Source organism: Accipiter gentilis, chromosome 33, assembly GCF_929443795.1.
Source record: "Accipiter gentilis chromosome 33, bAccGen1.1, whole genome shotgun sequence".
Taxonomy (NCBI): Eukaryota; Metazoa; Chordata; class Aves; order Accipitriformes; family Accipitridae; genus Astur; species Astur gentilis.
This window is the reverse complement of record NC_064912.1, coordinates 12,340,434-12,355,052: the sequence shown is the minus strand read 5'-3', so window position 1 is coordinate 12,355,052 and position 14,619 is coordinate 12,340,434. Positions and strand designations below refer to the sequence as shown.

The following is a 14,619-nucleotide window of genomic DNA, read 5'->3' as shown; positions in this document are numbered from 1 at the left end:
ATGTGTTTCCATTCTTTGCTACTGGACTTTTTTATCATTAATGGAAAGCACTTAAGCAGAAATTTAGTCTTGAGCTAAACAACCAAAGATACTTTTGCATGTGTATGTTTATATGTAAATACTTATATATGGTTATATACATGCAGTCAGAAAACTAAAATTTCATATTTTATGTTAATGAAATGGTCTTTTATCTCTAGATCACAAGATTAGAGGTATGCTGGGAGTATGATAGGCAAAAGACTCTGAAGGCTGCTACAAAGCTGGTGTGGATATACTACATTGGTTTCAGTCCAGTTTTGAACAGAGGCATGTCTATTCACATTCAGTAATTGGTTAAATAATGGGAACTCTTTTTTGATTTCCTTACGGAGCCCGTTAGCAAAAGTTTAGATGTAGACTCCACCTCTGAGTTTGGAGTCTGCCTGATTAAAATAATTTCTTCTCCCCTTCTAACAATCAGCTATTGTTTAAGACTTCTGTAGTACTTCTTTAATAAAGCTACTGGTAATAACAGCACATTAAAACAATGTCATGTAAAATTCTCCCTGAATTATTGAATTTACTGTTAGTTGGGATGTCTTCTGTTACAAGTGGAAATTGCAAGGAGACACTCTATTACTACTCTGCTGATGTGTGTGTCAGTTGCAACACCCTTTAGAATAACTGGGAGAAACTGACTGTGGATTCTTTCTTAAAATAACAAGAAATAATTGCAACATAACAATGTTTGTCAGATTAATTTGAAAGCAGAATTTGTTGTGATTTAAACTGTGAAAAGAAAAACAGCTCTGAAAATATTTTTTCATACCCATTTCTTCTAAAAGCCTAATTTCTTGTAAGGACTTTCTAATTAATGTAATTTGGTGTGACTTCATTAACTCACCATTTCAAGAAGATAGACCAATATATTTTCTTGATCATTAGTAGTAGATAAAAATATTAAACTTCTGTTGCTTTAACTGCAGCATCAACATCAAGCAGCTGAATTTAAACAAAGTAATGCAAGAGCCAGCTTACCACAGGTGAACGATGTGTAGTTGAGAGACAAAAAAATTAAAATTTAATACTCCAGGAACAAAACACCGAAGTTACACTTACTTTGCATAAAATAACCTGGTTAACAATGACTTTGTGCAGTTCATGTGAGAATATCTAAGATTAAAAAACAATAGTAACTAAAGCTATGTAAAAATTCTTAGCAAAAGCTGTTAGCAATTTAATCATTCAAATAAAGTAGCAAATTACACCATTTTATAAACTGGAATTCCTAGGAGTTTTCTCTGTTTTATAAGACCATCCAGTAAGCTGTAACTTTGGACATTGTGTATTTTATTTTATACTTCTCAGCTGGTAAATGCTGACTGTCTGTTTCAATATAATATACTCACATTTTAAGATTGTTTTTCTACGAGGAGTACAGTATTTGGAAAGTATGCGATGAATTTCAAAGCACTTCAGGAACATGGCATTGTCTCCATTTTAATTGCTGGGAAGATTCACATTGACTCTACTGTCAGTAGGGCTGGACTTTTAATGTGGCCTAACTGTAAGGATATTCACATAAAACACAGAAGTCCAGACCTTGTGGTTTGGTTCACATAGGGAGATCCTCATGCTTACAGAGCTCTGATTAAGTCAACAAGGCTAGACATCAGTACTGATCTTGTGTGATTGGATTACAGGATTGAAGCTGTGAATTGTCCTACTAAAACCACTTTAAGTTACTTAAACAGATAAATCCTACTATCAGATTTCTTATTGATTACACTTTTTGAAATGTAAAAAACCAACCCCAACACGTTGCTTGCTTTCTCCACATTTTTAATGGACTATTTCAGCTTCTAGTTCAGCATTTTCATAAAGTGTATGTAGGACTGGAAGGACAACAGAAATAACTCTGCGGGAAAAATAGTAAAAGTGTAATTTTCCTTCTCCATAAGATGGATGTAAAACACTTGCACTTGTTTATTTCCTCTGAGTCCATTTGCAGTCCTTATTTAACCCCAGCCCCTCCATGGGATCTGAACTATTTGACAGAGTTCCTGTTATAAAGGAAAATCAGATCATACCTATGTTGCCTCTTGTGTCACGTTGTAGTTCACATCTTCTCATCCTATGTTTCTGTCAAAATGACCTATCAAAATTAAACCAAGAATACGTTCAAAGCACTTTTTTTTTTCTTGGTTGGTCTTTGGTTTTGTTCCCCTGACTTTATTCCTTACCTCTTAAGTTTTGTTATGTTAGGTTGAGAAGAGTCATCTTGGGTATGTCATTATTTATCACAGCTAGAATATCTGCTAGGAGGCGGAAGTGCAGTTCCCTCCCAGGCAGATCAGCTGCTGGATTTAACAAGCGCATGTGAGTAACAAAGGTTTACTAGAGGTATTTTCACTGATAGACGCATTCTTTTATATTAACTATTGTAACAATAGCAAGATACAAAATGGAATCAAACCTTTGGACAATGCTGTTTCAATAGGGGCCTTCAGAAAAAAACAATTCCTATGTGAGGAAAGAGAAACTGCTAAATAATCCCTTCAGGAACAGCTACAATGCCTTACGGATGCTTTATGAAAATATATTAGAATTAACTGTAAATTGAGCAAGTAGCAAAGAAGCTTGATGAACTGACCATAACAAAACATCCAGAGATGAAAATCTCTACAGACATCTAGCTTGCTGGCATTGGCAAGTAAGTAAATTAGCTAAATAGGAAGAAATCAGAAGATACAGTTATCAACTGCAAATGAATGATTATAAACCAGAAAGAAAATGTGAGGAAGAGCTCTGAAAATGATATTTGACAGCAACAACACAGACCAGACAGCTTTTATTTTAAGCAACAGATTGTTGGGAACACACACCGTATATCAAAGTGAGGGACTCAAAATCAGCTATAGTCTATACAGATGTTCTCACTCGGAAAGCAGCTAGAGGGAACAGAAGATAAAAGAAGGCTATCCAACTTTGAAAAAGGTTTGAATTTTCATTCTGTGTTTACAAGTAAATCTAGTTTTTTTCTGGTAGTCTCTGATTTTCAGCCCAATTGATGGAAAATTCAACATCTACAAATCTGACCTAAAATGACAGACACATGAAGGTGTACAAGCAAGCCCTTGGAAAGGTGCTATAGAGTATAAAAAAAGTTCTTCTTGGTTTTTTTAGATCTTAAATGCTTTTATGTCGAAGGAGGGGAGCAAAGGCCAGAAATTGGAAATACTGTAACTATTCTAACTCTGGAGCAGGTCATACATGCTAGCAGTCGGTGTGCAATACCTGAAATACAAGGCTAAGATCTGAAAAGCAATTTAGGAATCTCTCCTGTAGAAAAGATTTTTTTACTATACGAAGCCAGACAGGATTACTGAGCTCAGACAGGTTATTTGCGAATAACTTCCAGCCAAAGTGATTAAAAGCTCCAGCCACTAGCCTCCCCCCACTCCCCCACCCCACCCCCCAAAAAAAAGGGCATCAAAAACATCCTGCTTGTCATTGCTGCTGGCTTTTGTTTAATGAGCAAGAGGTGAGCATTTGACTTCTGTGTTGGGTTTTGGTCCTTTGCCCCGGGAATACTTTTAACAATGCATAATACCTGAAAGAATTCCAAAATGTGTTTGGATTTTTTTTTCTTTTCTTTGAATTATGAATTTAAAGATAAATAAGGGAGTATTTTGATATGTCTAGAAAATACTTGTGATAACAAATAGACGTAGCGCTTCCTAACGCTCAAGAGACCTAGAACATGCTTTTTTACGAGCACACCACAGTTCTTGATAACAAGACCTCCATCCAATATTTTCTTTTTTAATGGAAGGTAAAGCACCCTATCTACTTTTAAAAAATTGTCTCCTTAAGAAATGTTAGTATCTTCAGCAGAATCTTTGGTATTTGTGTTTGGTTTGAGGTTTTGGGTTTTTAATTTTAAGCTGCTATCGTATCTGCCAGAAAAGGCAACAGCTAAGAAACATACTGAAGAGATAAACGTTGTGATGTGTCTAAACTGCTAAAAGGTCCTCTGGCAATCTCAGATTTGCACAAAGGAAATTTGGGCTCCTGTACAGATGAGATGGTCTCATCGAATTCTGTAGTTTGAGATGAACAAAGACAGACTACCACAAAGTCATAGTCCACCAACTTGAATCTGACTTCAAACCACTTCAGATCCTAATAGGAAGAGATTTGGATATGCATGTGGTAGCATGTCTATTCCTGAGTTTATTTGGTAATTGGTATTCTGAGTTCCTTGAGGTTCCCCATGTACTGCAGGTGTCATGCCCATTTGTATAAAAATACATATAAAACTACTGATAAACCATCTGAAAGTGATGACAAAATGAGGCTAGATCACATCACTGTCACAGTAGATTGGCTGGAACATTGCAGGCAGCCAGAGAGATTAGAAACTATTACTTCAGCATGTACCATGAGAATTCTGGAAGCAATGAATAATCTGCAGTGAAGTGCAGAGAGCACACTGATAGCACTTTCTTAACTGTGGATGTCTAACCACATGCTGAAACTTCACAGACATTATTAGATAATAACATTCAATTTCCTTTCCCCCTGCCCCCCCACCCCTTCTTTTTTTCTGTTTATATGCATGTTTTGAGGGGAAAGATGCTCTCAGCATTCATCATTAAGAAAAATAGTAAACGTTAATTTTGTACTCAAGATATCAGCCTTTTCTTCAGGGTTGTCAATACCATTTCTTTTCAGAATACAGCAAATAACAACATACTTCCTCAAAGTGTATCACTTGTGGCATCAAGGGACCCTGAGATTGAACAAAAACTTTAAGTTAATTACGTCTTTTTGAGTCTAGAATCAAAAAGTCAGCTGCTAGCAACTTTCAGAAGAGATGTGAAAAGTAAGGGTTTTCCTTTTTTTCCATGTTTTTTAATGCTCAACATTAAGCAGAGGATACATGTTTATTGCACTCCTTTAATGAGAATATTTTATTCAAAAAAAACCAAGAGGTCTGACGTATCTGTTAATACTAAGGTGATTTTAACCCTGAAGAAGAACATCCAGCAATGTTATCCTGACTTACGCAAGAGAGTTGCTATGGCCATTCTACATATTTAGCATGGTTTGCTTTCCCCTTCTAAAATGAAATTCTTTTGCAAGATCAGAGCTAGTTAGGTAGGAAATACCTTGGAATTACATTGAATGTAACTGGTTTGTTAAGGTGTGTGAATAAAAAATTTTTAAAAAGTGTAAAAAGAATGCCAATGAATGAATATTGGTGGCTAACATGATTTAAGGTAGCCTAGAGCTCAGATACCAGATTTCCAAGGCCAAGCATAAGGCATTTAGCCCTTTTATTCTCACACAGGTTTTAAATTTGTTTTGGTTTTGGTAAACACACATCTCAAATTGTATCTCTGAAGAAGCCACTCACTGTTTGACTTTATATTGTCAGAAACATGGTATCTTTAAGTACATCTGTACAAGTTATACAGTGAAAAATTAGAAGCACCAAGACTAGCTCTTTTGTTGAGCACAGACAAAAGATCATTTTTTAAAAGATTTTTATTTCTGTTTTTAAATAGCTTGATAAAACCCATCAATTGGTACTCAGAGTTCAATTGTAAACAGTTACAATACATAACCACTGTGTATTGATTTTGTACATTAACCTATTTGCAGTGACAATCCATAAGACAAGTCAAAGTCACCATATTTAGAAAATGAAATGCACTGTACTAAGAAAAAATGATGCCATAACTGAAAATATTTAAAAAGACTGCTGTTTAACTCCCTCCTGTGGTGTAAGTGAGCAACATCACACCCAACAGCTTCTGGAAGCTTAGATAGCACTCTATTATTCAAAAGTCTGTATTCACCTCATTAGGACAAGAGGTTTCAAGTTTACTATGGAAACTCCTCTCACAAGTTAAAAAGTGTTACAATAAATTTCTAAAATACATACAAAGTTGTAAACATCTTTCTCTGGAACAACCAAGAATGGTTTGTGCCAGCCTTTTCCATCTCCCACATTGCAATAAAAAACAAAACAAACAAAAAAATTAGGGCCAAAGACCAAGGCCATAGATTAAAATTGTTCTGCATGGATAACATCACAGTTTAGAGGAAGTATTAAGCGTCAGCATTTAAGATTAGTGTTAGTCACCAGCAGGTAGCAGAACCCATTTTCAAGAAAGTTCACGAACACGCAATTTCAAGTGATGAATCAGGCACTAAGCATTGTATTTACCTACTTTTAAGAACAAAAGCTTAAATTATTTCTAGGTATCTTTATATGTGATAATAGGCAAAATTGAATACAAATAGAAAATTAAAGAACACTGATACTTCTACAAGTTTGGATTTTAACCATTTTTGCTGTCACGTTTATACAGATCTTCCGCAAAGAAGGAAGAAAAGAGATTTGCAAAACAGACTATAAAAATATTGAGATCACAGAAATAAACTGAATCTTTTCAAGGCAGATTTTCTTTCTGGAAGTCCCTCAGGCCATTTTCTAAAATGTTTTAGCTTTTAAATTTATTCTGTCATTAACAGTGAAATAACCATCTACTTGGTCTGAATCTTGTATCAACAGTTCCAAAAAGACTAAGATAATTGAGATTTTGGAAGGCAATACAGGATTAGTTTCAAAGTACACACCAATAGGGTTTACTTAGTGCAGGGTGGTAAAGGCTAGCATTATTCTAGCACTTCCACATTTTTCTTGTTTTCACACCATCAGCAGATTGATAATCTATGTCCTTGTATTTAAGTATGTGAGCTGATCATAAATATTAGTATTTTCATAGGCAACAAGTTGTTTATTTCAAAGTTCTATCTAATGCAGCTCTTCCTTGAGGATTAGAGGCTCTGTAGTCTGAGATACTGAAAGGGGATTCATCACAAATATTTAAAAAAAACAAAATCCTAAAAAGTTCTTTTTTCCCCAGTTACTGACTGTGCATCACAGAAACAAGTGTCAGAACACATTTTATTCTATGCACTCTTAGAAAAAAGTTTCAAAATATTACAAGTACATTCATGTGAATTTTTCAGAAAGTTGTACTAATAACTTAAAAACCTGAAGAGCATTGAAGCTAGTGTAACTGTTTAAGTTCTGACCTCAATGTGTTTGATAAGCCCCAAATTCTAGCTACAATTCTCAGCTGACAGAGGTACTACAAATTCAAATTAAATATTATATTTTAATCAAAGCAGCTGTTTTGAAGGGAAAAAGCAGAAAAATATCACATTGACTACCTATTGCTCTGTCAGATATACCACTTGCCATACACCCTAATGACAGACTATGGATGCTTACACCTCTACATGGTTTCTGTCAATTTGTTATGCATAATTAATTACAGGGGATTGTTTCTGAAATGGAACAGAATATCAGCATATGCCTATGCTGAGAAATGATGGGGAAAAAAGAGAAGGAAACTATAGGTAAGACCAGGCCATAAAAACAAAAGGAATAACTTGACAATAAGATGATATATGAGGAGAGTACATACAGGCTTGCTGCTTCCACGAATTAAAAGTGTGTGTGTATACCTATAAGGAGGGGCAAGGGAGGAAAAATGGAGAAAGAAAGCAAACTTTAGCAAAGTTTAAGAAAGTGCAGTCTTCACAGTCCTAAAAAAAAAACCAACAAACAAAACAACAAAAACACCAAAACACACCTCCAAAAAAATCAAACACCAAACCCCAAACAAACAAAACAAAACCAACCCAACACTGAAAAAGCAAAAGGCTAAAAAATGTCTACAGATAAAACTGTCTCATGGTACGTGATGATGCACAGATGATTTCTAAAATTGCACTAGCTAATATCACACCGAGAAGTACACCACCATCTCTACTGCATTTTGCATTGTAATGGCAGAAAGTAAATAAGCATTTGCATAAGCATTCCAACATCATACTGTGATAAAACACTTCTTATCTACATGCAGAGCTCCGTGCGCACACATTTTAAAGTCTATTTTCTTTTTCAAAGCAGTACACCATATAGTAAATTTCCACTCAAGTGTACATTTATGGGAAACTACTAGGCAATTCTCTAAATACTGAATATTTTCTTACTTAATTTGTTTTCTAATGGCAGAAATAGAACTCTCTGCTACGTAGTGCAGGAAGGAGCTGGACAACGATCAATAGAATTTTAGAAAGCACAAGTTGCTTAGAAGAACCCTGACATTTTGCTTAGAAATACCCCTTTTGAACACCAACAGAAGAGCAAGATGAGAGAGGAACTGGAAATAAGAAGGCAACTGCCGGTTCAGTATAAAGGTCCCTTACCCCTACTAAAAGTGTTATTCTTCTGTACTGTAATAATCATCCAAGACAGTCTCAGCCCTAACAGCACATGTACTCAGAAAAGCTTTCCACATCTGACTTATTGAAGCCACAAAACTCCATACAAACTGGCTTAGCTGAGATACCTTTCTATCTTTTGAGATGAGTTAATATCAAAAAATTTGTAGGAAGAGAACAGTGGCCTAAACCATAACAGTGTTTGATTTATATACAGTTTCAAAGGATTGCCATCCTTCTGGTTCGCTAGTCTCCACACACACAGTAAAAGCCATTTGAGCATTGTCACCACCAGCAGTCAAACAGTTCTATTAGTGCAAGAACAGTACTTTCAATTTATGGCCTCCCCAAGCTTAAAGTGCAGTATATTACGTGAGATTTTAACATACCAAACTATACTTTATTTGAATTTCAGAAGGAATGTTCAAGTTCAAAAGTTACCTTTTAGGTTTTAAGCAATAAAATCCAAGGCAAGGTACATTTACTATCTCAAAATGGATTAAATCCACTCACTTAAGACATATTCTTTATATATTTTATGTTCAATATACATATAATACAAAAAAACCCATAATTTTGCTTAGCTGTATTGTATTTAAAGTGATCCTGTAATAAGCGATGAAAGGCCACTCGCTCAAAGCAAATTTTGCTTAAAACAGCGCTGGATTAGCAGGACTGTGATACATAACGTGATTCAACATTCCAAGATCCCCTCCTGCATAGGCTTGTCATCAATAAAGAGACAACCCTTGGCACCCCACTGTACACACATTTAAATTCTAATTTACAGGTGGTTTCTCTCATGTTTCATTTTGCCCTCCTTCCCCGCCCCCGCTTTAAAATCACCACAAAGAATAGGTGCATTAAAAACTGGATTAATGCTTTTATGCTTTTAGCTACTCCTCTTGCCTATTAATCCAACAACATCACCTACAAGTTTCTGTTGTATGTAACTATGGTTCCCCAAATATGTGGTTCCCAAATGAAATACAGCAGAGTAGAGGATCTTCCAGGCCAAACCCTTCAGCTGAATGGACAAGGTCTTAGGTAACAACTACAGGTACAACCGTGTCAATCGTTTCTTTATACAGGAAGTTCAAGCACTCAGTTGCGGATGCAGGATCGTGTTTATGTGCAACTTAAAAAAGCTCACCACACAGGGAAAGAGTATTTCTTTACCTATATAGCTAGTTATAGAGATTAAGATGCAGTTGCACAATGTTTTCTTTAGCAATCAAGCCAGCTTAAACAGGCTGCAACCCCTCCCCACCTTCATTCCTCTACCCTCAGCTCTGCCAAGTGTCTGTTTGGGTCAAGCTGTATGCAGACAACAGCTTAACACTGTAACTCAAATGAGCCACTGACTTCTGGAGAAGTGTCTTTGTTTCTGGTGTTTTGGGGCTTCAGATCCACATCTCTTCAGCAATCTTGATCCACAAACACTTGTTTAATACCACTGCAAGGGTGATAAACTGCAGCAGTGGAGATGGGAGGCAATAGTATGAACGGCTTGACTAAGAGGAAACTATTGGTGTCAAAATAATTACTTACAATATGTAATCCATTATTATTTTGAGGCCTTTGGTAATTTTGTGACAGGAAATCATGTGGTCAAATTCTAGAAATTAAACAATTAATAAAAAGTACACACCAGGGAAAAAGTTATTTTCTAAATTGAAGTAAATGGCTTTTTATCTCTTCTAACATCAAGAAAAAATAGCCAACCAATGGGGATAATAAAAACACAACATATCATTTAACACAAAAAGTAGTCTTACTTCCAGCACTCAAATAAGGTTAAAAAATTCCAGCATTTCTCCCTGTAACACTGACAACCGGCATCTTGTTTTCATAATCAAGGACTTCTCTACACAAGTGTGCTAACACCCAAATAAACACCACATTAGAAAACTCTACTGGCCTTCCAGGTGAATTCAGTTCAAACTAAATGCAACATCACTTACTCTCTTTCCAAAATGAAGTAAGGTAGCTAGCAAAAAGGATACTTGGTGTGTGAATCACTGGCATGACTTTACTCTGCATTAAGTCCTCACTTCTAACTCAGAGTGAAGGGTGAGCTGAAAACACATCCTAACTCACCATATCAATACCTCCCTCTTTAGGCGAGCTCCTAGAGCACATTAAGCCCACCTACATCAACTCTCTTGTTGAGACTTTTGGACACTGAGTTCAAACTTTAACCTACTGCACAATGAGTTTCTCCACCTAAGTAGCCACAGGAGCCTATTCCTGCAAATTCTTATTCACAAGCAGCTCTATTGATTCCAACATTCCTGCTCCATTCTTTGCCAAACCCCATTGTCAGAAGTCTGTTCCAAAGTCAAAAGGCCCAGAAATTATTACTATGCTTCAGTGATAACAATCACCTTTTCAAGGAAAGAAAACATTCTCTTAAAAAATTGTTTATAGTGCCTATTGTAACACAATAAATCTCATGAGATATTGTTTAAATTAGAGCAGTACCATCCTTGAAAAGAAACACTGCTGAGAATTATGCTGTATTGAAGCCCATCCTTCCAACAGCTTTCCAGTTCAAAGTGTTTTAAGGACCAATACATTAGTTATTGTTGGATTCAGAGTAGGAATTCTATTTTACCAGAAAGAGTTTCATTGGAAATGGTTGTAAATAGTAGCCAGAACACTCCACTAATACAAACCCTAAAGAAAACAAAGGATCTGTGCTAAACAATCAAATTGGGTTCTAGCCTAGTGTTACAGCAGACCTGCAGAAGTCCCAAAGTGTTTTGAGATTAAGTTCTGTCCGCTCAGATGTAGATATTCCTTACAAAAAAAGTCCCTATTCTTCCAACAGCCAGTTTTGCTAGCAATTACACAAGTATAATTTTTACTTTAGCTGTCTACTTCTCACTAAAACCTGAACTGTAACCTTGTCTCTGTTATATAGTTAAGTTTCTATTGTTAAAAATAGTAATTATTAAAATCTTAGTACTTTTTTACCTTCACTACCGCATACCAGAGACCTGCTAGTGCAAAAGCTAGCACAGAAATTACTAGCTGTATGGTGTGAAAATCATTAGTCACATATTGTATATTTGAAAGCATTTGCTTGTATTGAAGTGTTTGCTCTGAAGACATAAGGTTTAAGTAACAAAGACAAAAACATGGTTTCTGGTTGTTTAAGAGTCCCACAGCATATTCATTCAGTGAGGCAACTGGAACAGAAGAGAGATCAGGAAGTCCACCAAGCTCCAACTCTTTAAGAAATGCAAGCTGCGATTCACTCTCTTTGCTACTGCTCATTTCTAATTCCAGAAACTGGAGTTTTTTATTATACTGCAAACTTCCCAGCCAGAGGTGTGCAAAACATACAACGTTGTCTCCCAGACAGCATGAGCTAAAGTCTCCAGCAAAACTACAAGCTTTCTCCAACCAGCCCATTACTGAAATACTGTTAATGCAGTGAGAAACCCTGTCAAGACTGTCTTTCCCAGAAGAAAAACGCAGATGAAATGAATCCTTCCAAGGAGCAGCTGCACTTGAGTTCCTCTCTGCTGATTCACTCAAACTCAGAGGCATTTCATTGCCAATAGAAGGCAGAGGTATAGTGTTAAGGAGAGAACAATTCCTGGTGTTAAAATAAAATAATTCTTGTAAACTGCTACTATGATTTTGAGAATTGTTCAACATGGAATGCATGTGTGTCAGGTGAGCTGCTGCCTTGCGATGATCTGGGCCACTGTCACATACTCGTTTCTGGTTTAAATCTTCTTTCTTCATAGTCCTAGAGAAGGCGAGCACAGCTTTGCTGTTTCACGACAGGCTGAATTTGAAGAAGAGTGTGATTGACTCTAGTTGCAGCATACAGTGCAAGCAGCACACCAAGTCACAAGTCAGTGGATCTCAATATGGACCTAAAGAGAAAGAATGCAGGAAGTAATTACAGTATTATCCTAGTTTCTTGGTGCCCAGTATATAGAAAAATAAATTTAAAAAAAATCTTTACCATAAAGAAAAATAATAACCCAACTGCAGAAATTAACAGTCCAAACAGACAAGTCTGCCTCCAGGCTGCTTGAGCACATCCAAAGGGGTAGGAAGTATACTCAAATATAAACTTTCTTCTGTAGTTTCAGTTTAATCTGCTACAAACTCTCTTTTGCTAACAGGCATCAAAGTGAGTCAGCAAATGAGCAGCTAGAGAGATCTACTGCATAACAGTACCATTTTCCTTAACCAATAGAAATGCAGACAGTAACTGATTAGAGGCTTAAAATGAAAGGCAAATATTAATCTTTTTGTGAACAGAAGCGCATGCTGAAATCAGACACAGAACACTGGAAATCAACAATGTACCATGCACAGCTTCCCAAAGGGAACTGGTCAGACTGGCTGCACCAGCATAGTTTGAGGGTATTAGCTAGATTGTAATCAAATGACAAGCTGATGTTTTTACAAGAGAACTATTATGTACCAACGCAGATAACAAGCAAAGGCAAGGCATTTTTTAGCCGCCAAGGTTACCAAGCTATGTGCACAACTCCTGGCAGCGTGGCTCAATTTCCAGCTTCAGAACTGTAGGACGAGTCCCAAAAATAAAAATATGAGACGCCACATTTTGACCTCTTCCCATTCGAACTTACCTTTTACAAGCCACAAACTGCAACCAGACTTGTCTTTCAGCACTTGGCCACTAGCCAGATGTCAAAACTTTCATTACAGCTACATTTACGAGGAGAAAGACAGTGTCCAATCTTTGGCTAGAACAGAGGTTTGCTGTGACAGTCCATAGCCTGCTTCTGTTGCCAGTTAAAAGCAAAGCTTTCATTTCATCACAAAACCAATAAAACTTTAACCCTACAAAGAGCGAGAGCTCCCAATGTCTTTAGAGCAAAGGGAGTTCCAGGTTTTGTGGAAAACAGGCTCGAGACAGGAGAGATGCAAATTAAATCTGAACTGTCATTTTCACGCAATGACACTATTATTTGAAACTGCCTCTACATCTTCCCTGCTACGTTTATTCATGACTTTAAAAAAAAAAAAAAGCACCAAACAAACTGGCGAAGGAAGTTATTTTACTAGCTGCCAAGAACGTACCACCGCAGCGCACATATTCACAATTTCTTGGCCGTCTTTAGGTTGACTACAGCTCAGTAACGCGGCCGGACCCGACGAGACAGCGGCGCGTTCGCTGCTAACGTCCAACCGAGCAGCGTGAGGGGACGCTTCCACCTCGACCCGGGCAAAGGCACGTCCCCGGAGCGGACCTGCACCCCCGCCGACATCTCCTCGGCGGCACAAGGCAGCGCAACGGCCTCCCCCCGCCCCAGCCCAACGCCTCCGACCGCGCTTTGCCGTTACTCGCGGGAGAAGCGACAGCGGCTGCCGAGCCGCCGCGTCCTCCGGCAACCCGATGGGAGCCCGAACCCGCCTGCCACCCCCCACCTGCAGCCGCACGTTGAGCATCATGGAGGCGACGATGTAGAGGTAAGGGAAGTTGATGCGGAGCTTCCAGGCCAGGTCGAAGAAGATGAGGAGGGTCCTGGTCAGCCCCTTGCAGAACACCCCGTAGGACCTGGCCGCGGCCGACTGGGAGAGCCTGGCAGCCAGGGCGGACAGAACCGCCGCCATATACCCCCCGCCCGCGGCCCCGCCGCGCCGCCCCGGCCCCGCAGCCGCCCCCTCCCCGCGCCCGGCGGTGGGTGTCGCCAGCGGGGAGGAGCCCTCCGCCGTGACGACGTGCGGACGTGCGTAATCCTGACGCCTCACGTCAGGTCGGCAGACGCGCCAGACGGCCCTCCCCTTCAGCCTCTCGCCGCTGCGCATGACTAGAGGGGAAGGGCGGGGCAGCGGGCGTCGGCGGGCCCCGCCCCCTCCCCCAGCGGGCGGGTGGCCTGAGGCGAGCGCGTGGCCCGGCCCGCCTGAGGGAGGAGCGCGGGAAGGGGGCGGCCGTTGGAGCGGGCGCGTGGCCCGGCCCGCCTGAGGGGGGAGCGCGGGAAGGGGGCGGCCGTTGGAGCGGGGGGCCGCAGTGTCCCCTCACGTCGCTGGGGTCTGCCGCCCGCCGGCTGGCCGCGGTCCCCAGCCCAGGCCTCGTCCTTCGGGGGTTGAAATCGCAGCGGGAGCCCACGGAGAGTCGTTGCGATTCCTAAAATGCGCTTCCAGTGGAGCTAGCCCCTCTCAGCTGGGGCGGGGAAGCCTGAGGGCTTGACCCGGGTGTGCGCTCTAACCTTCCCGATTAAAAAACTCATGGGCCGTCAGTATTGATAATGATTTCTGGGTTTGGGGGGAGGGGGGGGGGGGTTGTAATTTTGTTGTGGTGTTCACGCAGTTAGGTGACCATTTCAGCGA

General features: G+C 39.3%; 1 protein-coding gene across 1 annotated transcript; it reads right to left on the bottom strand.

Moving 5' to 3' along the window:
• Positions 1-11,436: 11,436 nt before the first annotated feature.
• LOC126033974 (small integral membrane protein 10-like protein 2A) lies at positions 11,437-13,925 on the bottom strand. Its single transcript, XM_049791114.1, has 2 exons — positions 13,717-13,925; positions 11,437-12,185 (listed from the first exon to the last, which is right to left on the bottom strand). Exons 1-2 carry the CDS (start codon positions 13,900-13,902, stop codon positions 12,165-12,167), a joined length of 207 nt encoding a protein of 68 aa, XP_049647071.1. The 5' UTR covers positions 13,903-13,925; the 3' UTR covers positions 11,437-12,164.
• Between the last annotated feature and the right edge of the window lie 694 nt (positions 13,926-14,619).

Bases quoted from the DNA above. Each gene is read 5' to 3' on its own strand.
- LOC126033974 (XM_049791114.1), bottom strand. From the start codon at position 13,902: ATGGCGGCGGTTCTGTCCGCCCTGGCTGCCAGGCTCTCCCAGTCGGCC. The intron at 12,186-13,716 runs GTGGGGGGTGGC...CTTTCTCTTTAG, and splicing joins TGCTCAACGTGCGGCTGCAG to GTCCATATTGAGATCCACTG.